The sequence below is a fragment of the Barbus barbus genome, assembly GCF_936440315.1.
Source record: "Barbus barbus genome assembly, chromosome: 16".
Lineage (NCBI taxonomy): Eukaryota > Metazoa > Chordata > Actinopteri > Cypriniformes > Cyprinidae > Barbus > Barbus barbus.
This window is the reverse complement of record NC_136744.1, coordinates 25,939,123-25,961,379: the sequence shown is the minus strand read 5'-3', so window position 1 is coordinate 25,961,379 and position 22,257 is coordinate 25,939,123. Positions and strand designations below refer to the sequence as shown.

Sequence of the window (22,257 nt, the reverse complement as noted above, 5' to 3'; positions counted from 1 at the left end):
ATTAAAACAGTGAAATGCAAACTCAGAATATGATGCAAACCTGCAATAATGAAATATGTTAAATAACACAAATGTATCTAATCCCATTTTATTAACCGATGTCCCTTACTTAACACACATGACTGATTGCAAAATGTGCAGAGCAGGGCGCCCCCAGGACTGGAATTGAGAACTACTCCTTTAGATCACAAACACACAAGATACCCATAGTTTCATTGTGTAGTTCTTAGTAAAATCACTAAAAATAGTTGTTCAAAACACATGATGCAGTTCATTATGGCTCTACACATTCATACATCATTGTAACAGACTAGAGAGAAAAGTACAGACACTGCAATCATTACAGTTTTTTTCAACTGCTAACAAGCATTGTTCAATACTGAAACCACATTCTCAAAACTGTTCACACATTCAGCGATACAGAAGTCTATGTGGAGCAAACTGTGAATCATTTTTCATTGCTTTCAGACAAAATGCATGCAATGACCACTTTTGTCATTCATACACAACCTGCAAAACACTGTACATTTTCAGCACATTTTTCAGATGCTAACACACTGCTTTCAAAACTGATAAAAGCACATTCAAATCAGAACGATGGCAAACAGTCCATTTCTGCAGGAATTATATTGAAATATAAAATCTTACCAGAATATTTATTATGAAATTGAATAATTATTCCAAACACAACTAAATGCGACAAATGAGGACATAAATTTGTATAATGACACAGGTATGACACAGGTATTACAAGGTGAAAGTCACTTATGAGGACATTGCCCCATGTCCCCACTTTTCAAAACGTTTATAAATCATACAGAGTGAGTTTTTGGGGGGTAAAGTAGAAATGCACAGTCTCCTATGAGGGCTAAATTTAGGTATAGGGTAGGTGTAGGGCAATAGCACATACAGTTTGTACAGTATAAAAACCATTACGCCTATGGGATGTCCCCACTTTTCACAAAAACAAACGTGTGTGTGTGTGTTGGGCCAGTATTTAAAGGGCAAGTATGCCTGTCATGACCAAATACCCTGAAAAAAAAATGGCCTCAAAACAATTTATATTCTCACAAATCTTTTAAAGTGAGAGGTTTTGGTATATGACTTCATTTATCTTTTGATGACATGCTGAATACTGACATTGTGATGATTAATGAAACCTGTTGGAACTTGACAGTTGATTTAAATGTAGAGCTGTTGCTTTAAATTATGGTAGCCTTCAGCATAAATTATGCATATGTGGTTTGCAGATTGCTGGTTTGGTAAGGAAATGAGTAAACAGCTAGTGAAATACTGCTCTGTGTCAGCTATTTTAGACAGTTCATGCTTGTGAAGAGGGCTACCTCCACACCACTGTGTAAACTATCATTTTATAAGAGGTCTGTTGATGTGCACAATGTGATTCACTAGCTATATAATGTCCCCAAAAAATATTCATATCATAGATTTCAGGTTTAATAGTCTATGTGTGTGTTATAGTTTATTTGTTTAGAGTTTGAAGACTGAACGCTTTGTTGTAGCTGTAGAAAAACATATATTTTTAAAGTGCATATTTAAAGTGAAATAAACAGCTTTTCAGACTGCCATGATGTTTAAGGGAATAGTTTCGAACTACTTCAACTACAGCATCACAAAACAGTCAGCAGGGGGCAGAAGATAAGAGTGATTGTGTTAAGCTTCCTGATTAATGCAATAGGCTACAGAGATGATAATTAATTATGGAGTCAAATTAATGCCACAAATATTTGCAAGAGAATTGAAGCATTGCAAAAGAAAATAAAGAATTGCAAAAGAAAATGAAGTATTGCGAGAAAAAAATAAGTTTTGCAAACAAAAATAAAGAATTGCATGAAAAAAATACATATTTAATATAGAAATTTAAACCAAAAAGCTTTGCTTTTTTTTTTTTTACATCTTCCAGTGACAGTCATTTCTTAATTTATGCCAGTTATGTAAATGAAAAACAAAGTCGATATTGATATGAAGCTTGAGTCTTAATTTTTTTTAATGATGTATAGTTTATGAAGTTAATTGCATTCTTTTACATTAAAACTAGCAGTAATGCTAAACTAATGTAAACAAAGAATGCTGTGCGTCCTCCCACAGGTTAAGAGATTTTAAACAAGCATTGTTAATACACATTTAGTTAACCAAATGAAACAATACACATTTTAATGCTATAAAAGTGTGCACATTGAGATAATTAAACAGCAGATGTTCATATTAACAACGTCTTTAACTTGAGCAAACGCTGCTAATACACATATGCATTTGTTAATAAAGTTAATCAAATGAAAACATGCATGTTTTAAAGGTAGTGAATAAAAGGAAACGATCCACCCGCATGCCTCTGCTCAATGACGGTGCCTGGATCTGTTGTGATCTGCATCTCGGGCCGATGACGTCACTTCCAGGGAGGCGTGCCCAGGCATGTTGTCCACGCCCCCGTCCCTTGACTCCACCCCCATGTCAAAACAGTGCCACAAAGCGAGACTCGCTCAAACTCGACTGAAACGCAAAATAAAAGCAGCATTGCATATAAATTAGTAGATATGGCCATGGAAAATATATATTGCAAAATTGCCTTTGCTCTGTTTCATTTATATTTTGCAGCTCTTTATTTTTTGTTTGCAAAACTTCTTTTCTTCTTGCAATACTTCATGTTCTTTTGCAGTTCTTTATTTTAGTTTACAAAAATCACATTTATTTTTTCTCAATACTTTCATTTTCGTTTGCAAAACTTTTTCTTTTGCAATGATTCAATTCTCTTTCAAATATATGTGGCATTAAATTGACTCCATAGAAGATCCAATTCAATAAAAAATATTTTACAAAAGTGAAATCATTCTGTATTTAGTGTACTGAATGATCTGGTTCACACAGCTGACAGACTTATTTATTCAATGAGTCATAGACCACAATGCAAGCATGCAATCTGTCTTGTTTCTTATTTATGTTTCATGAATATGGAATTTCATGAATTTTCATGGAAAACTCTTTACACATTAAGTTTAGCTTCATTTAATGGTCTTAAAACATTTTGAAGGAATATGCATACAAATCATGCATAAATGAAAATTCTGTCATCTTTTACTCATCCCCGTGTAACTTACTTTCTTCTGTGAACACAGATATATTTTAAACACTGTGTTGTGTGAATGAGCTCCAAAATGACAAAAAAGCACTATAAAAGTATCATATATAAGAAATAGTTTTATGTGACCAGCAGACCAAAATTTAAGGTATAAATTATACCTTTTGTGATCCACAGAAACAAGAACAACATAAAGGCGATGAGATTTTGGGTGAACTATTTCTTACAATGACTTTTCATTATCCTTATGTCTATTACAGAGGTCAGTTCTGGAGGAATGGATAAAAATGAGCATTCACATCAAGTGTTTTCAACTCGTCCACACTTCGTTTTGTTCTGAAGTCCTGTGGTTGACATGTAGGTCACATGTAGGTATGTGAGGAATTTTGTTTCTTTGTTCTTTCATATTTTGAATTCAAATGTAAGTAATGCCTTAAACCAGCTCCCTTACCCTCTGGGTTGAGCTGTAAATCTTTCTCTTCAACACTGTCCCATGTTTGCTGTTCTGAATTCACACTGAACCTTTTTACAAGCCTGTTGAATGAATGTCTGACCAATGCTGAACAAGAAACTATGAGTGCAACATTCCATGTTAGGTCTCTCTCTTATGGTTTCTCTAAAGCTTAAACTGTGAACTAGATTTTCTATTTGTCTCTGTTCTGAACTGAATTAAAGCTATAGGGGCTACATACATCTTTTTTATTTTTTACTTGGAACAATTTATCAAAGAGGAGTTTGTGGGTTTCTGGACTGGTTCCCCAAATGAGTTGTGGAAAATCAGGAATCCAAAAGTCCACAAATGAATAACTACCTCATTTTTCCCATTTGGCAAAACTAGTTCAGTCATGGCCAGCTCATATAGTCAACACTTGTTTAGACTAATCGTACATGCATATTTCTATAACCGGTGCTTCAAGCAACCTGGATTTGTTTACACACAGTATGAAGGTTGATGAAGTCCTATAACCTGAGAAGGGAATTGCCATATCACATTATTTTATGAGGCGTGTTCTGTTGAAGCTTGTCTCATTTGTCAATCTGTGTTTCTCTCTGCTTTCACCCTTTTGTAGGTCTGACCTGATATTTTTAGTGTGGAGGAAACTTCTAGTGAGGTACGTGTACAGTATGTACAGTATGGGTAGGTAAAGTGGGACACTTTCTGGTAATTTGTCACTAGCATTGTAATAAAAGATGACAAATGGCTTAGCCCTTCACACAGTTCCATTTTGAATAGCTAAAGATTGCTGGGACACTATAGAGGGAAAAGGAAGAAGTATACAAAACCATAGCGTCCCACATTACCTGTACTATACGCTTGAACATGTACCTGCAAAATAAAAAGATATGTTAAAGTTAAGCTAAAAAGAAAAGGGGGGAAATTATCTACAATGATCTTCAAACAAATTCTTTTTTTTCCCCCAAAAGTACACTTTCTTCAGTCCAAAACTGGTCACACTTGTAACACAACTAGTCTGAACCTGCTGATATGCTTGGGTTGCAATAGTTTCCTTGTTATGTTGTTAATGGAGGCATTTTAACATTTAATCTGTTACTTCAATATCATTTGGTTATCATGTCATCAGACCCCCAGGCCAAGAAGCCTTGTAGAAGAATTGAGAAAAGGTGGGGGTCAAGCACTGAACCCTGCTGCACCTCAGAGTGGTTTTGTGATATGACTAGGACATTCTTCCCCAAGAGTTGCCCAGGAGGAAAAACTTGAGCGTGTTAGAGAGAATTAACAGATATAGAATGATGGGAATGTTTCCCAGACCTTGTTTCTTCTGTCTTTATGTTTTAAACTTTGATATCATATTTCCACTTTATCTAAACCAAATTAAAGTAGTTGAGAAATACTCTGTAAATGAGTGTAAAGCAAAGATTACTGTTGTTACTACCTACTCCACTGTTGATTTTATTTTAAGTTTTTTTTTTTTTAAATAGGGCATAAAAAACAAAATCACATGAGTTAGTCACGCTGACAATTGTGGCAAATATGCACTGGCCTATTTTGTGCAATATTTGTGAGCCCAGTGATACTTTAGAAAGTAGTTACAACCCTCCCCTTCTAAACAGTAATGATCATTCTACTTTTGTTGTTTTGTATGGATGTTAGATATCTAATTTGATCATGACCCTGCTGATTCATTTCACACCCATTAACATAAATCAAATCAAATTACAAGAAAATGTGAAATATGTGAAAATGTATTTTTGTCCCATAATGAATTCCTATACCTCAGGAGGGTGGTGGGAATTTCCAATGCTAATTTATTATTTGTTTTTCAGTGAAAAGCCAGAGATGAAAAGGGAGATATATGAAGAAAACTCATAGAAATTAAGGTACCAAACAGGCAATTTTGCAAAAATGTGAAGGAAAATTACATAATTCTGTGTTTTTAGGATGTTTTTAGCTATGAAATTAGTCTTAGTTATATAAAGGACTCAAAAAATATATTTAAATAAAGTTAATATTTGAATATTTTTCATTGGACTAGATGTGCCCATAGTTGAAGAAACACCAACAGTTTGATTACATTATCTTTGGATATAGCTGCTATTCAATTAATGCTGCTAATACAGTCCTTCCTCTCTTTTCAGTGCATGCAAATAATATTCAACAGGATTCTGACAAATTGATGGAGGGCTGTCATTTGCATGAATCTGGCTGCTGACCAAAACATTATTTTCATATTATTTGTGTGCAAAGGCTTGCAGCATGTTTTGTAGATGCAGTTTGTGATGGGGAACTACATGCAGGCACAACAAAGATTGTTAGCTTGCAAAATAAAATATATACAAAATATATATATTTTTACATCTTTACACTTTACATCTCACAATTCTTGCTTTTCTTCTCAAAAGTGCTAGTTTACATCTCACAATTTGGACTCTTCTTCTCAGAATTACAAGTTTGTGTCTCTCAATTTACGAATCCGAATTGCAAGAAAAGAAGTCTGACTTGTGAAATTAAAATTAAACCTTCACCCATTTAGCATGCATAATGTAGCAATGTTTTGTCCATTCAAATGCTCTTTAAGATAAGATCGATCCTCCCTCTAACACTCCTTACTTCTAATTTGCAACAGCAAGTAGCACTGACTGTGACTCAACTAATGGCTATTGATTATTAGATAATAAAAGGGGCTACGCCTTTTATATGTCCTTTTCATATATCAGCACTGTGCTTGTCAAGACATTTCATTGGGCATAAAAGATCTGTGATGAGCATAACAGGTATAAACACATGCGGATTAGCTGCGAAGTGATATCTGTAAAAACATGTGACTTCTGCACTTGGAATGTTTTTAGGTACGAGTTCACGTACATCTTCACCCTTAACACTGCTTGCAATATGTGCTTTAGGCGGTGTCAGTTGAAACAATGCAGGATTGTTCAGGCATGCACTTGAGAAATAACATCATATCCTGTAGCCCTCCCGTAGCCAAGTTTTACTTGGAAGGGAAACAAATACATATGCAATAGCATTATAGAAGGCTAGCTTTACAAACATTGGATCAATAGCGGTTACTGTCTGATAAATGTGAATTTGAGGCATTTGTGTAAAGACTATAAATCAAAGTAGCCTGATTAAGATTTAAAGCAACCGTTTTTGTTTGAGGAGCTTTCAACTATATATATTAGCACATCAGTGCAACAAAAATAATTAAATTGTAATGTATGTGTTAAATTTTTTAACCTTAATCAAAATAAATTGACACATAATTGTACAATGCACACTTTAAATTGAGGTGAACATGACAATGAGGTTTGAAAAATGTTTAAGCATTTTCTGGCAAAGCATTGGCAGTAAACTTAGAAGTGAAGTGGTTCCTCTTCAGGAACTAATTGCACAAAGGTTAATCGCAACCAGATAAACCACACTGAAGGTCTTCTGGCGTAGAAATGATGTGATTTCATCTCTGTTGCCAATGGTGATGCTGGAATATACATAAAGTCACACCCTTATTCTGAAACTCTGCAAACAAGATGTTAACAATAGTGCTGTGTATGTTGTTTTAGAGCATTTTGCTTCCAGCAAAAACGTAATGCATTCAGCACATGTCCGGTCAGATTTGCGCCAACTGGATTTTAAATGCAATTTCCAAAAACATTTGTATGTTTTGAAAAAATTTGCACAGTTGTAGTAAGTTTTGAAAATGTGATCAGTTTCCCACAGATCACCTCCTTTAATCTGAAAATTCTGTCATCATCTACCCGCCCACAAGTCACTGTGAACTTAAATCACTTCTTTGTGTATAACAAAAAAAGGGCTCAGTTCTTGGACCGCTTCTCTTTTCTGTCTACATGGCATCACTAGGTTCTGTCATTCAGAAACATGGCTTTTCATATCACTGCTATGCTGATGACACTCAACTCTACCTCTCATTCAATCTTGAGGATCCGACGATAGCTGCTCGCATCTCAGCGTGTCTAACAGACATTTCTTGCTGTATGATGGACCATCACCTTCAACTCAACCTAGCTAAGACAGAACTGCTTGTAGTTTCAGCTAACCCATCGCTTCATCACAATCTCACCTTCCAGTTAGGCTCATCTACCATAACTCCTTCAAAAACAGCCAGAAACCTTGGAGTTGTTATTGATGATAAGCTGAATTTCTCAGACCACATTGCTAAAACTGCCCGGTCCTGCAGATTTGCATTATACAATATTAAGAAGATCAGGCCCTTTCTCTCGGAGCATGCAACACAACTCCTTGTTCAGGCTCTTGTTCTGTCCATACTTGACTATTGCAATGCTTTCTTGGCAGGTCCAATTCTATTAAACTTCTACAATTAATCCAAAATGCAGCTGCAAGATTAATCTTTAATGAGCCGAAAAGAGCGCACGTCACGCCTCTGTTCATCAATTTCAGACTTATGTGCCCTCTAGAAGCTTGCGTTCTTCAAGTGAACGATGCATTATTGTGCCATCCCAAAGACACACAAAAACCCTTTCACAGACTTTTTCATTAACTGTTCCCATCTGGTGGAATGACCTGCCCAACTGGATCCGAGCAGCCGGATCCTTACCCATCTTCAAGAAACAGCTAAAAACTCATCTGTTCCATCTTTACTTGCCCTTTAACTCTAGCACTCTCTATTATAATTTTATTTTATCTATGTCTTTTTATTTAAAAAAAAAAATAATAATAATAATTATCTGTACTGCGTTAGGCTAACTGAGACTTGTAATAGCACTTGCACGCTGTTGCTCTTTTGTTGGTTTTGATTGCATCTTATGTCCTCATTTGTAAGTCGCTTTGGATAAAAGCTAAATGACTAAATAAATAACATGAAGGGGAATTTTACATTGCATTTCAAGGAACGTGCATTCTGATCAATTATTTAATGTTCATATTATGTGTGTTATAATATAAATATATAACATGCATAGTGATATATTATTATATATGTATAGCACTGTAATGTTACTACCCATTGCATATTTCAGTTTTGTTCACATAGATTATATTTTTTCTTTCTGATTTTTTTACAGAAGTTATTCTGTTCCAGTCTAACAAGTTCAGGCTCATTTGACCCCATTACTTGATCTGCCCTGCGATTGCACACACTAAGATAAAAATGTTGTCATATACAATGTAAAATCAATCACTAGTTATCCAGATAATAAATTTGACATAGGCCTATCGAATGTTCATAACAGTTTTATGGGTTTATCCAAATAAGTTCTTCTTAATTAGTATTATTATTTATTTTTATTATTATTTAGTCATTTAGCAGATGCTTTTATCCAAAGCGACTTACAAATGAGGAAAACAGAAGCAATCAATTGTAGTATTAAAACAACTAAAAACAGATCCAAAACTAAAGGCTAAAACTTTATAAATACTACCTATACACATTTAAAAAATAAAGAAATTAAATAAAAATGACAAATGCATAAAACTAAATTTCAAAACTTCAAATTTAAATGCTAAAAACAATTCAAAATATTAAAGAAAAAAAGGTATGAGTATAATAATGATTCTAACATAACACTAAGCCAAACACCAAAAAAAAAACTATATATATGCATATGTACAACCACACACACATACATACATATACATACACATTTATAAATTCAATATATATATATAATTTCATTTGCATTTAGTTTGTTGAAGTATTAAAATAACTTAAATTAAATAAAAATAAAACTTAATATACAGACATAATAAATTCAGACATTATTTAACAAAAATTTAAATAGATAATACAAATCACGACAGTATAGTTTATCAGTAATCCTAAGAAATAACACACATGCTAAAAACAACAGCTTACTTACACATAGTAAGAAATGGTTATAAAAACTGAAACAAGTAGTAAAAAGTATTATTTGTGCTTTAATTCTTCAGTTTGTTAAAAATGTATTGCATTTTTTGCTATTGAATTAGTTCAGGGGTTAAATTAAAATGATTAAATGACTTAGTTACTGATGACTTTAATAATATGTTTTGTATTTTTATAGTGTCTGGAGATCTGTGTTATTGCGGGTGGAGGTTTTTCTGTGACCTCTGACTGACTGTATGTTTGGCCGACTCATATTCTCAAATTTGTGTGTATTTGAGCCCCAGATCAAGTATTTGTTATCAGGATCTTGTGTTAAAGATTGACTAGGATGGAGAATTATTAACTTTGCATATACCCTAATACTCATATGAAATCAATATGTTATGGATCATGAATGAAATCTGTCCTTAACTCACACAAGTGAATGGTCTTTTGAAAAGATGGACAGACTCTTGTTTTGAGTAGGACTGTATCATTCTTTTTGTCTTGCCAGTGAACACAAACAGGTTTTGCATGTGTGTGTGTGTGTGTGTGTGTGTGTGTGTGTTTTCCTCTTCTTCCACTGGAGTGAATGTTACAGTGTCTGTCGTTCGTCATGACGGTCTTGCATCGATGAAGGGGGTTTACACAGGGAATTAAGGGAAAGCTGCACTTTAGATCGGTAAGTCGACTTGGGATCTATGTGAGGAAACTTTACCACGTCATTGTATTTCATAATTGTACTTTTTTTGTTGCTTGGCAGTAGCCTTAGCTTTCTAAACTTGGAGAGCTTCACGATTCGCGACTACAAAATCTTACAGAGTCGCGTCGATTCTCACGAGAAAGAAAACACGATTAAGTTATCAATCGATGATTTCTACTGAAATAAACACAAGAGAAAAATTAGACAAGTTCAGCCCATAAATGGTGGTCTTTCTGTTGTTGCGACACACCCAGAGGTTGTTGAAGCAGATGTGAGATATTTACCAAAGTCTCTGTCTTTAGTCGAGCCATTCAGATTCATGATAACATATTGTGCTTTTCGACTGGTTGAAATTATCACAAGTAATATTTGGCTGATATTATAGTAGAATTTGAGAGACTTGAAATGGGCTCTGTGATCGTTTATTTTTTCTTTTGTTTTAGTATCCATATTGTATTTAAACTGTTTTAGTATGCATGTTGTATTTAAACCCTTCAGACACACGAGGACACAATTATGACTCAAAGTTCAAACTTAATGACCATAAATCACCATAACTGATTATAAATAGGCCTACATAAAAGTTTGTGACCATTTGAACAGTTATTTCTAAATATATGATAAAAAAGTTGTAAATGAATGAATTGAAATTATAGTATGATATTATGACTTGTCCTACTTTTATTTATGTAGGCTAGTTTTAGGATGTAAATGTAACATTCGATTTCTGGGGTTTTGCAACATTTATAGATTGACTTCTTATTGATATGGATGTCACTGGATGACTATAAATAAATAGCATTTAATTACTCAACAAATATTCACCATTGCAACAGATTAAAAAATCTAAGAAACCTAAAAGGCTTCTTACATGTTTCCATTTATGTGAGCAGTCTTTTTTTATTATTAAAACTAATTTTATATGTATCCAGCATATGTTTTTGTTTGTTTGTATGTTTATATAAAAATGTGAGCATTTATAATAATCCAGCCACATGTTTGATTTATGTTTAATGTAACAGAGGGGTTGCCCTCACGTGGAATTAATGTGCATTACCATTTTTCTGGTGTCAATTATTCTCTTAACTCTGTCTGCATTGGTGCAGGTGTAAATATGGCTCATCGTTCCCAGTGCTCCTCTGCCGGAGACAATCCCCTGGACCCCAACTACCTGCCCCCTCATTACCGTGAGGAATACAGATTGGCAATTGATGCCCTGGTTGAAACTGACTTGGAGGGCTACTATGCGTTTCTTCAGGAAGCAGATGTGGTTGATTTCTTATCCCGTTCAGAGATTGAGTATATCAAAAGCATGGTGCAGGCTCCACATCACACTGCCCAACCAGAGAGGAGATACATGGCTGAAGATGCAGATGGCTCTTCTGACACTTACTGGCCGGTACATTCAGACCATGATGCTCCGAGCCTGGATTTAGGCTGGCCACAACAATACAGATTTGTTGGACCCACTGAGGTCACTACATTGGTGAACCCGTGTGACCCCGAGATGCCCAGCATCAAGGAGCAAATCCGCAGAATGATCAAGAATGCACAACAAGTGAGTTTTGCATGCTGTTCAAGTGCAGTAATAAGATATTTATTAGTGCATGACAGAAGTCAGTAAATCCAGACTGTCTTCCCGTATTGCTCAGTTATTTGATCTCTTTACAGTTTTTCTCAATTGCTTAAACACATTTCTTGAAACTATGCCTCGTATTCTCAAAACAGTAAACACGAATCCATAACTTCTAACTCAATTCCCCAAACGTCCTATATTCAGGTCAAAATGAAGCTCTCCACTCAAAACAACTCAATCTTGCTGAAAAACCAAACTTTGCTCTCAGACATGACACACGAACAGTCAAACACACACACACTACAACACAGTTTTACACACTGATGAGATCAATTCAAAACAATACTACAAAAACCGGTTATAAGTGTGGTACTTCCCAAATGTTTTATTTCTCAATTTACAGTTTTTCCCAATTGCATTGGCACATTTTTAGAAACAGTCTTAACATTCTCTAAACTGTGAGTGCAAATGTCACAACCGTTTGCTGGAACTTCAGAACTTTATTGCATGTCTGCAAAATGTAGTTACTCACCCAAAACATTTCATTCATGCTTCAAAACCTAGTTATCATGTCAGTAATTTGGCCAAGGCCACCAAAATATAAACTATTTTTGTCATCGTGTGAGCCACACTGGTCAAAGTGTTCAGTTGTTTTTTCACCATGACAGTAGAAAACTGTATTACTCTTTTCACAAGTAAGCAGTAAGAGCTTAGTACAGCAAACTGGTCACACTAGTTCCACAGCTGGTCTTTCATTCTAAACTTTACATAATGACAGCTATTATGCACTCATTAGGGTTGTAATATATAATGAGAACTTTGGTTTAATTGGCAAACACAACTGAATTAGCTTCTTTCAATTTAGTCATTATAACTTCCAGTTAATTCAACTGCAAACAATACAAGTTTCTTGTTTCAATTTGCCTAAAGGTGCTAAATGCAAAATGCTGATTTTATGCCAAATTGACACAATATCTGTAATGTAATAGTTGGTGTGATTTATGATGGAATGAGATGGCATACAATTACATGCATTGTTGCCTAGAGTAATGCCATTCACAGTATGTCTCTGTATTGTAAAAGAATCATGCATATTCTACAGGCTTGGTTTTTTCTTCTTCTTTTTTCTCCAAAATGTTCTTTTGTTTGACTGAATTCACAGTTGAGGCAGATTGAGTTTCAGATTGTTTTTTTTTTCACTTTGACAGTCTCTTTCATGAACTTTTGCCGAATGTAACATAGACTGGGCCATCAAGTAAACATAAAAGTAGACAGTCTTTCCTGCCCTCCACCTCTCTTCGTCTCATATTGAGCTCTTTGTCATTTGCTGTATGTATGGTTATCCTGCAATGTTGACCTTCACAAAAAAAACTTGAAAGAAAACAAAAACTGAGACTTGTTCTGATATCGTGTCATGCAATGCATAATGTTTTCTTTGAGTAATATATTTTTTATTTCTTGTTCTAGGTTATTGCTGTGGTGATGGATATATTTACAGATGTTGACATCTTTGCTGATATTCTTGGTGCAGCGACACGTGGTGTGGCTGTTTATGTTCTTCTTGATGAACTGAATGCTCACCATTTTGTTGGGATGGTGAACAACTGTAGGGTGAATCTGGATGAAATAAAAGTAGGTACTTTTCATAGGTGTTTATCTCTACTTTTCATAAGTGTTTATCTATATTTAAGTTGAGTAGTCCTTAAGAGTTTTTTATAGCTATTTTCTAATGATTTATAGATTTACTACTTTATAGAATTTACTCAAAATCAGCATATGTATTAATGGCATTATTTTTTTTAATGAAACAGAAATATCATGAAAATTATAGAAATATTATTTCCTATTATAAAAAATAATAGGAAAGTACTGTTGAATACTTATTTGTATGCTTATATGTGAGCGTTGTTAAAATTTTACTGTTTTTAACATTAGATGGTACACTTTAAAAGACACTTAATATTTGGTTGTTTTAAAATAGTACAAATGAATTTATATACTTTTCACTTGCAGTTCATGCGGGTTAGAACTGTGTCTGGTAGTACCTATTGCTGCAGAACAGGACAGACCTTCAAAGGTCAGATGATGGATCGCTTTATTCTGGTAGACTGCAGAGCTGTTTTAAGTGGCAACTATAGGTAGGTACATTTTATCTTTTTAAAATGCAATTGCAACAGTTAATTGCAAACCATAAAAATACCTTATATGTGTTTATAGGTGTAGTGTGTAGGTGTAAGTGTAGTCATTTAATGTGTTGATTAATAGATTTTCTTACTTTGTGTTGCAGCTTCATGTGGTCTTTTGAGAAGATACATCGCTGTCTTGCTCATCTATTTCTGGGACAGCTTGTAACCACCTTTGATGAAGAGTTTCGGATTCTCTTCGCCCATTCAGAGCCACTGGTTGTTGAAAATGTTTTGGCAAATATGCCACACTATGGTGGTGAACCTGAAAGCTACTACAACACAGAAAAGACCCACATGTTTAACAATCAATATCCAACTATGGGCATGGAATGGGCTGGACATACTACAGAAGATCATATGAAATTGGGTAACAAAATGTTACCCTTTAGAAGTGAATCCATCCACAGTGCAACAGAAGCAAATCCCTCTGTTCAGAGGCACATGAACCTGCATGCTGCCCAGCAATATAGAGGGGATCATCAATTTATAGAGCATGGAAGGCAAATGAGAGGACCAAATGAAGCAGTTGCCTTCAAAAGACATAGCTATGGAAATATACCTGATTACGAATACATGCCCCCTCAAAACCATCCAACCATGAGAGGAAACCAGTACATGGAGGGAGCAATGCCGCAGGGCGGCCACTTTGCAAGGGAACCAAATATTTACCAGGGAGCTGGATTACAATCTGGTTATGACATGTATGGAAAGTTTAGAGGCCAAGGCCAACACATCGATCAGTTTTCAGGGCCTGTCTACCCTCATGAGGTGGATGAAGCTGAACCACATGGAGCTTATGACCATATTCAAAGATACCTGCAGTCTCAACCTGCTATGGAGGAAGGACATGGTCCAAGAAATGTATTACCACCTGTGGAGTCCAATCTCAAGAGACATAGCATGGGACAGTCTTATACGTGTCAGACTTCCCCAAACCTGCCAGAACAGAAACGTTTCCTCAATGTAAACCGCAAACCACAGGATGTGAGTCAAAAGCAAGGCCTGCGGGACTGGAGGATCAGCTCATACCTCAGTGCATGCGATGATGCTGGAGAGCTGGATTTAGCTGAACTTGAAGGATCCACTGCATGCGATGACATTCCATGTTTTACACAGGAAGCTCCTTGTGGCCCCGTACGTGCTGAAATTAGACCAGGAAATAGGGAGTTTAACAGGATACCTTCACCTAGGGAAAATCCCACATTTGTCCAAATTCAAAATTATTCTATTGTGCCTGACAGTTTAGCTAATCCTCCATCTGATTTATCACAAATAATTATCAAAACAACACCAGCATCAACTTCAGAGTCTTCTTGCACCACTGAGGGTGACAAAGCGGAGGAGACGCAGAATAGAGAACCTAAAGAGACTAACCGTATAAGTGAAGAGTTCCTCAAGAGGAAACCCAGCCGACCTCTCCAGAGGAGTTCCAGACTGAGACACTCGCTGATATTCAGTTCAAATCTGGAGCTGCATACGTCAGAAGATATGAAAAATATTGCTGGAGAAAAAGATGGGGATGAAACTTCAAAACTTTCAGCTCGTGTCTCACAAATCTTTGATAAAAGGAGGACTGGTTCTCCATTTCAACCATTTCAGTGGAGCAATTTTGCAAAGTCAGCCACATTTGATAACTCCACCTCAGAGTCTGCACAACCTGAGGATGAACTTAACAAAATGGGTGAAAATTCTGATGTAGATAAGGTTGAAACCTGCCAAAATATTCGAAAGAATTCATTAAAGGGTGATCTGCAAGAAAAAGACATGCCTCAAACAGTTCCTGAAAAAAATAGCCAAAGGGATGACTGTCCATCTAATTTATTGCAAAATACATCTTCTTTCAATGATATGAATGACCCTGACTGTAGACTGAGGTATTTCAAAGAGTTAGCAGCCAAACGCAAACTTGCAGCAGCAAAGGCTTCTCAGAGCAATCCGATGAAAGCCACCCAAACGTTTACTCTACCAGAGAAACCTTTAGCTAATGATGCAGATAAAAATACAGGACCTGTTTTCAAGACCCCAGAAACTCCACTCAAGTCAAAAAATACCCCTGCCAGAGTAAAAGAGATCAAAGAAACCTATAAAGACACCAAATATGAGGAATCGAGTAAAGACATCCTACATAGAGCCACTGATGCTGAAAAAATTAGATTTAAGAAAAAACTTGCAGAAGAGTCTGGCTCAACTTTAAAAAATTTCAAGGGAGACATTGATCAAGCTCTAAAACCTGTTGAAGAGGCAAGAACAGTATCTACATCTAAAAACCAGACATCCCCCATTTTAAACATTGTTTCACAAAAGCCTCTCTGTGCCTTACAAAATCAAGTAGATTCTGTTGCATTAGATACTAACTCAGCAGAATCTGGCCTCAACCAATATCATATTCCTAAAGAAACAGATCCCTCCCATGCCGTTCTGACTGAGGTTTGTCCTCCTGTTAAGTTACCACAGACAAAGTGTGAGTCACTACACACCACTCCAAATGAGGGAAGTCCATCTGGAAAAGACTCCCAAATTCTTGCACAGAGCTTAACCAATATTTCTAGCACATGTTCTGATACTGTGCATCTTGGTACTAATTCAACAGCAAACCTGGCAATTGTAGATACTTGTGTACCTTCAAAAAGTGACCATAAAAATACAGTTCCCTCCCCTGCATTTCCTACAACTGGAATTAGTTCCACCGAACACCCCAATGCAATAAAAGCGGACTCTTGTCAACACCTCAGTGAAACTGGGGCAGATTTTTCTAGACACTTCACCGCAGTAGGGGCTGAAACATCTACAGCAGAAAATGTGCATTCCCAACACCACTCTGCAACAGAGAAAAACTCTTCTCAACAGCATACTTTAATGGAAGCAAACTCTTCCATACCACCCACTACCACAGAAAGTGAACCCTCACAAAAATCTACTTCAACTGAGGCAGACCATTCTCAACACACTCCTACATCTAAAACAGACTGTTTTCAACAGCCTACTGCAGTGAGGAAAGACTTTTCTCTGCACCCCACTGACACAGAATGTGGAACTTCACAAAACTTCCCTATTACAACAGAAACTGATTCTTTCCAACAGCCAACTGCAGCAGAAAGTGAATCGTCATATCACTCCACTACAATTAAAGCAGCTTCTTCTCAACAGCCTACTGAAAAAACTGGGACAGACTTTTGCCAACAATCCAGTGCAGCAGAAAGCAGACAGACAGACCCTACTACAGCAAGACATAAATCATCCCAACCGTACACTGCAGCATCCTCAGACTTTTCCAAACATCCCCCTGCAGTGGTGGCAGACACTTCAGAACACCTCACTGGAGCAGAGATGGACTCTTCTCAGCTGTCTGCTGTATCTGTGAAAGACTCTATGCAACACCACGTGGCAAAAGAAAGTAAACATTCCCTAAAACCCACTGCATCAGGTAAACAACTCTTCATACAGCCAAATGCTTCTGCTGCAGCATCTTCACAACATTCCAGTGCAATGGAGACAGACTCCTCCCAGCAGCCCACTGCGGCAGCCAAAGACTCTTCTCAACACCCCACTGCAACAGCCACAGATTCTTCTCAGCAACCCACTATAACAATCATAGACTCTTCCCAGCAGCCAGCTGCAACAGAGATAGGCTCTTCCAGGAAGCCGGCTGCAGCAGACAAAGACTCCTCCCAGAAGTCCACTTCAACAGGCTCAGACTCTTCAGACACAGACTCTTCTCAGCAGCCCACTATAACAGTCACAGACTCTTCAGGCACAGACTCTTCCCAGCAGCCCACTCCAATAGTCACAGACTCTTCCCAGCAGCCCGCTGCAACAGTCACAGACTCTTCCCAGCAGCCCACTGTAACAGTCACAGACTCTTCAGGCACAGACTCTTCCCAGCAGCCCACTCCAATAGTCACAGACTCTTCCCAGCAGCCCGCTGCAACAGTCACAGACTCTTCCCAGCAGCCCACTGTAACAGTCACAGACTCTTCAGACACAGACTCTTCCCAGCAGCCCACTGTAACAGTCACAGACTCTTCCCAGCAGTCCCCTGCAACAGTCACAGAGTCTTCAGACACAGACTCTTCCCAGCAGCCCACTCCAATAGTCACAGACTCTTCCCAGCAGCCCGCTGCAACAGTCACAGACTCTTCCCAGCAGCCCACTGTAACAGTCACAGACTCTTCAGGCACAGACTCTTCCCAGCAGCCCACTGTAATAGTCACAGACTCTTCAGGCACAGACTCTTCCCAGCAGCCCACTCCAATAGTCACAGACTCTTCCCAGCAGCCCACTGTAACAGTCACAGACTCTTCAGACACAGACTCTTCCCAGCAGCCCACTGTAACAGTCACAGACTCTTCCCAGCAGTCCCCTGCAACAGTCACAGAGTCTTCAGGCACAGACTCTTCCCAGCAGCCCACTCCAATAGTCACAGACTCTTCCCAGCAGCCCGCTGCAACAGTCACAGACTCTTCCCAGCAGCCCACTGTAACAGTCACAGACTCTTCAGACACAGACTCTTCCCAGCAGCCCACTGTAACAGTCACAGACTCTTCCCAGCAGTCCCCTGCAACAGTCACAGAGTCTTCAGACACAGGCTCTTCCCAGCAGCCCACTGTAACAGTCACAGACCCTTCAGGCACAGACTCTTCCCAGCAGCCCACTGTAACAGTGACAGATTCTTCAGGCACAGACTCTTCCCAGCAGTCCCCTGCAACAGTCACAGACTCTTCCCAGCAGCCCACTGCAACAGTCACAGACTCTTCCCAGCAGCCCACTGCAACAGTCACAGACTCTTCCCAACAGCCCACTGTAACAGTCACAGACTCTTCCCAGCAGTCCACTGCAACAGTCACAGACTCTTCAGACACAGACTCTTCCCAGCAGCCCACTGTAACAGTCACAGACTCTTCAGGCACAGACTCTTCCCAGCAGTCAGCTGCAACAGAGATAGACTCTTCCCAAGAGCCCACTGTAAAAGACACAGACACTTTCCAGCAGCCCATTCCAACAGAGGTAGACTCTTCCCGAGAGCCCACTGCAGCAGACACAGACACTTCCCAGAAGTCCACTTTAACAGTCACAGACTCTTCCCAGCAGCCCTCTGCAACAGAGACAGATTCTTCCCCTGAGGCCACTGCAGCAGACACAGACTCTTCCCAGCAGCCCTCTGCAACAGAGACAGATTCTTCCCATGAGGCCACTGCAGCAGTCACAGACACTTCCCAGAAGTCCACAGCAACAGTCACAGACTCTTCTCAGCATTCCATTGTAACAGACACAGACTCTTCACAACAGCCCACTGCTAGAGCCACAGACTCTTCAGACACAGACTCTTCCAAGCAGCCTGCTGCAACCACCACAGACTCCTTCCAGCGGTCTTTTGCAACAGAGACAGACTCCTCCCAGCAGCCCGCTGCAAAAGAGACAGACTTTCCCCAGACACACATTGTAACAGCCACAGACTCTTTCCAGCTGTCCATTCCAACAGAGACTGATTTGTCCCAGCAGCTCACTATAACAGAAAGTGAATTTTCCCAAAATCCCACCAAAATGGAGACAGACACTTCCAAACATCCTATTAAATCAGAAAACGAATTCCTTCAAGACATCACTGCAACAAAATCGGACTGTGTGAATGAGAAAAAAGATAACTTATCAGAAGCGTTTAGCAAACTAATACCCATTCTAGAGGCTAACATTACTCAAAAAGACAATAGCATATCTCAAAATGCAGTAATCACAGACTTAAGTTCCCCAGCTGAACATTCCCAATCTGATACTGTTACACCTTGCGATAGCCAAGTGGAACTAAACCAAACACAAGCATGTATAACTCATACAGTAAAAGACACAGACAATGGTGCTTTAACTAGTCTTGATTCAATGGAGGTGAGCTCAACTCACCCTCAAGGTTCACCAGAACCTTGCCTGTCCTCGAATGAGATCAACTCAACTCAGGGAATTACACAAGTACAATCTAGCTTTTCATCAAATCCTATGGAATCTAGTTGTCAAAAAGACTCAAAGCCTAACAAAACAGATGGGTGCCAGACATCTGACACCATTACAGAGCAAACTGAGAGTCATGACACTCCATCTGTAGATTCAGGGCCTCAGATAGAAGTTTCTACAGCAATAGACTCTAATGGGGTTGATAAAACGAAACAAACAACACCAGAGATAGAAAACACTGTGACTCACATTGCAGAGGTGTCAGAAAAATCGAATTTGACTGTACACAGTAATTTAGAAAGTCAGTCTTCTGTTGCAGAGAATGCAAAATCAATTGTGTCTGCCCATCAGAAATCTACTGCAAATGTTATCTCTTGCAGCAACCTTAGAGATGACACTAAAGTTCTTTTAGAGCAAATTTCAGCAAAAAACCAAAGCAGAGCTTCCCTGTCCAAGCAGACTCTTGCTTCACCCAATGAAGCCAAAAAGGCTGAGGTTAGCTCTGCAGATAAATTGTTCTCAAATTATTCAGGCAGGCCCTGGTCCTCCAAGACTACACCAGAAGAGCGGGAGATGTTACTACAAAATATGGAGCAAAAGCGTAAAGAGAGGAAGGTCTACAGTCGTTTTGAAGTATGTTGTAGGATTTTTTCATGTGAATTCAAACTTTCTGAAAATATTGATTGTCTGTTGCATAGATTCAATATCTGAAAGCACAATATACACAAGACTGAAGTTCAATGTTTAAATGTAAATTTACATTACTCCTTACATTCCTTACATTACTCAAGCATCTGTATTTGGTGTTTTCACAGGCCTCATGAATTAAACCACTGGAAGAGGGGCTTCACTGATGAACAATAAGAGAGAAGCGATTTTGCCAGATTTTTTTCTTTCTTAAAGTCTCACCTCATAACTGTGAACCTGCACAAACTTGGATTGAAGTGCCTTATAACTTCTGATTATACCAAAGAGTGCTGCCTATGTTGAGAGAGTGGAAATCCCTGCAGGGCTTAACAAGCTATGCAGATAATCTGGATGACAAAAACAGGAACTTTACCAGCTGGAATAAGCTTTTGATAGGGCAGGTATTTCTTAGTGTATATAGCCTATATAGTATAGCTGTGAAACACATTTCTAAATCTTTTGTAGTTGTTGGGAGTTCTATATCTAGAAATTCTGATTTGTTATAAATACTAAATAGAGAGTTGTTTACCTAACAAAAACAAGGAGTTCATTAAAAATGGAGCTGCCAGACACAGAGCGTGTGAGCGATGTGGATGTTGCATGATATTGCAAGGAGCAGGTTTTCTGAAAGTCTCCAACATCGATACTGATCCAACATGTTAACAGATTCAGACTATTGTTTGTGTTTCAATACAGCATAAAACTTTTCTCCAAGTATTTTTATTTTATTTTTTTTTTTTTCAGTTAATATAGGTATTTTGTGCCCAAGTGTTTTTCACTGATATTAAAAACCAACACTGAGAGAACTTCATAACGGATCAGTAACTGCACACATGTGGTGAACTTGAAGCAGTGAGCAGCAGGAAACGGAAAACATGGAGCTGGAAGTGGAGCTGGAGCAAAATGATCACATGATGCTTTGAGGAGGGAAAAAGGAAATTGTTCATTCATATGGTCTGGCAAGAGAATAGAAAAGGACATTCCACCCGATTATTCATTTAGGTGTTTACTAGTCCATCATTTGATTTTGTAAACCAAAGATATGCCACTGTAAAATACCTGTTGCACATGTTTTTGAGTCCACGTAACATATTAATGAGGATAACATGCAGCACCTTTTACTAAAAGAAGTTTCTAAATATACCAAATTGATACAAAAATGTGCAATATTATGAATTTAGGATGAAATCTGTTTGTCAACATTTGTCAGTGTATTAAGACTTGCATCTGTTTTTGATGGAGGTTCCCATAATCTCTACATGCGTAGAGAACCAATAATGTCTGTTACATGTTCCCACCTGTTCCAAAAGTTGTATGTTTGAATCATGTTTAGAGCATAATACTACACTGATATAAACTAAAATAAAACTAGAACATAACACATGTTCTTCAAATATTCATATCTCAAACGTGTTATTTGCTTTTGTCAGAACAGTTATGAAACTAAATGCTCAGTGGGAAGGAATTTATCACACAGACGGAAAAAAAATGTGTTTATAGTTCTGATGAAAGACTCGTTTACACAATGTCTGTTTTTGTTAAAGCTGTAATCATTCCCCTTTGGTACAATTATGGGTGTTTTATATGGGAACAAATTGATAGTTGACTCTAAAATAAAAATTCTGTTTTCATTTACCATCATGCCATTCCAAACCTATGTGACTTTCTTCTGTAGAACAGAAAATAAACAGGTGAAACATGATAAACGATGACAGAAATGTTATATTCTTTCAAGTCAACAAATATTGCAGTGAATGGGGGCTATAGACCATGTTACAACTTGGAAAATA

At 37.7% G+C, this 22,257-nt stretch overlaps 1 protein-coding gene across 1 annotated transcript; it reads left to right on the top strand.

Moving 5' to 3' along the window:
• Positions 1-9,942: 9,942 nt before the first annotated feature.
• LOC306882551 (uncharacterized protein) lies at positions 9,943-22,177 on the top strand. The gene is made up of 6 exons (XM_079437271.1): positions 9,943-10,054; positions 11,182-11,633; positions 13,119-13,283; positions 13,665-13,789; positions 13,939-20,413; positions 20,596-22,177. The coding sequence occupies exons 2-6, from the start codon at positions 11,190-11,192 to the stop codon at positions 20,602-20,604; spliced, it is 7,218 nt and encodes a 2,405-aa protein (XP_079293397.1). The 5' UTR covers positions 9,943-10,054; positions 11,182-11,189; the 3' UTR covers positions 20,605-22,177.
• Positions 22,178-22,257: the final 80 nt, after the last annotated feature.

What these genes read in the sequence shown, in the direction of transcription:
- LOC306882551 (XM_079437271.1), top strand. Translation starts at nt 11,190, where the DNA reads ATGGCTCATCGTTCCCAGTGCTCCTCTGCCGGAGACAATCCCCTGGAC. An exon ending in TGATCAAGAATGCACAACAA is followed by an intron (nt 11,634 to 13,118) that starts GTGAGTTTTGCA and finishes TTCTTGTTCTAG; the next exon opens with GTTATTGCTGTGGTGATGGA. An exon ending in GTTTTAAGTGGCAACTATAG is followed by an intron (nt 13,790 to 13,938) that starts GTAGGTACATTT and finishes TTTGTGTTGCAG; the next exon opens with CTTCATGTGGTCTTTTGAGA.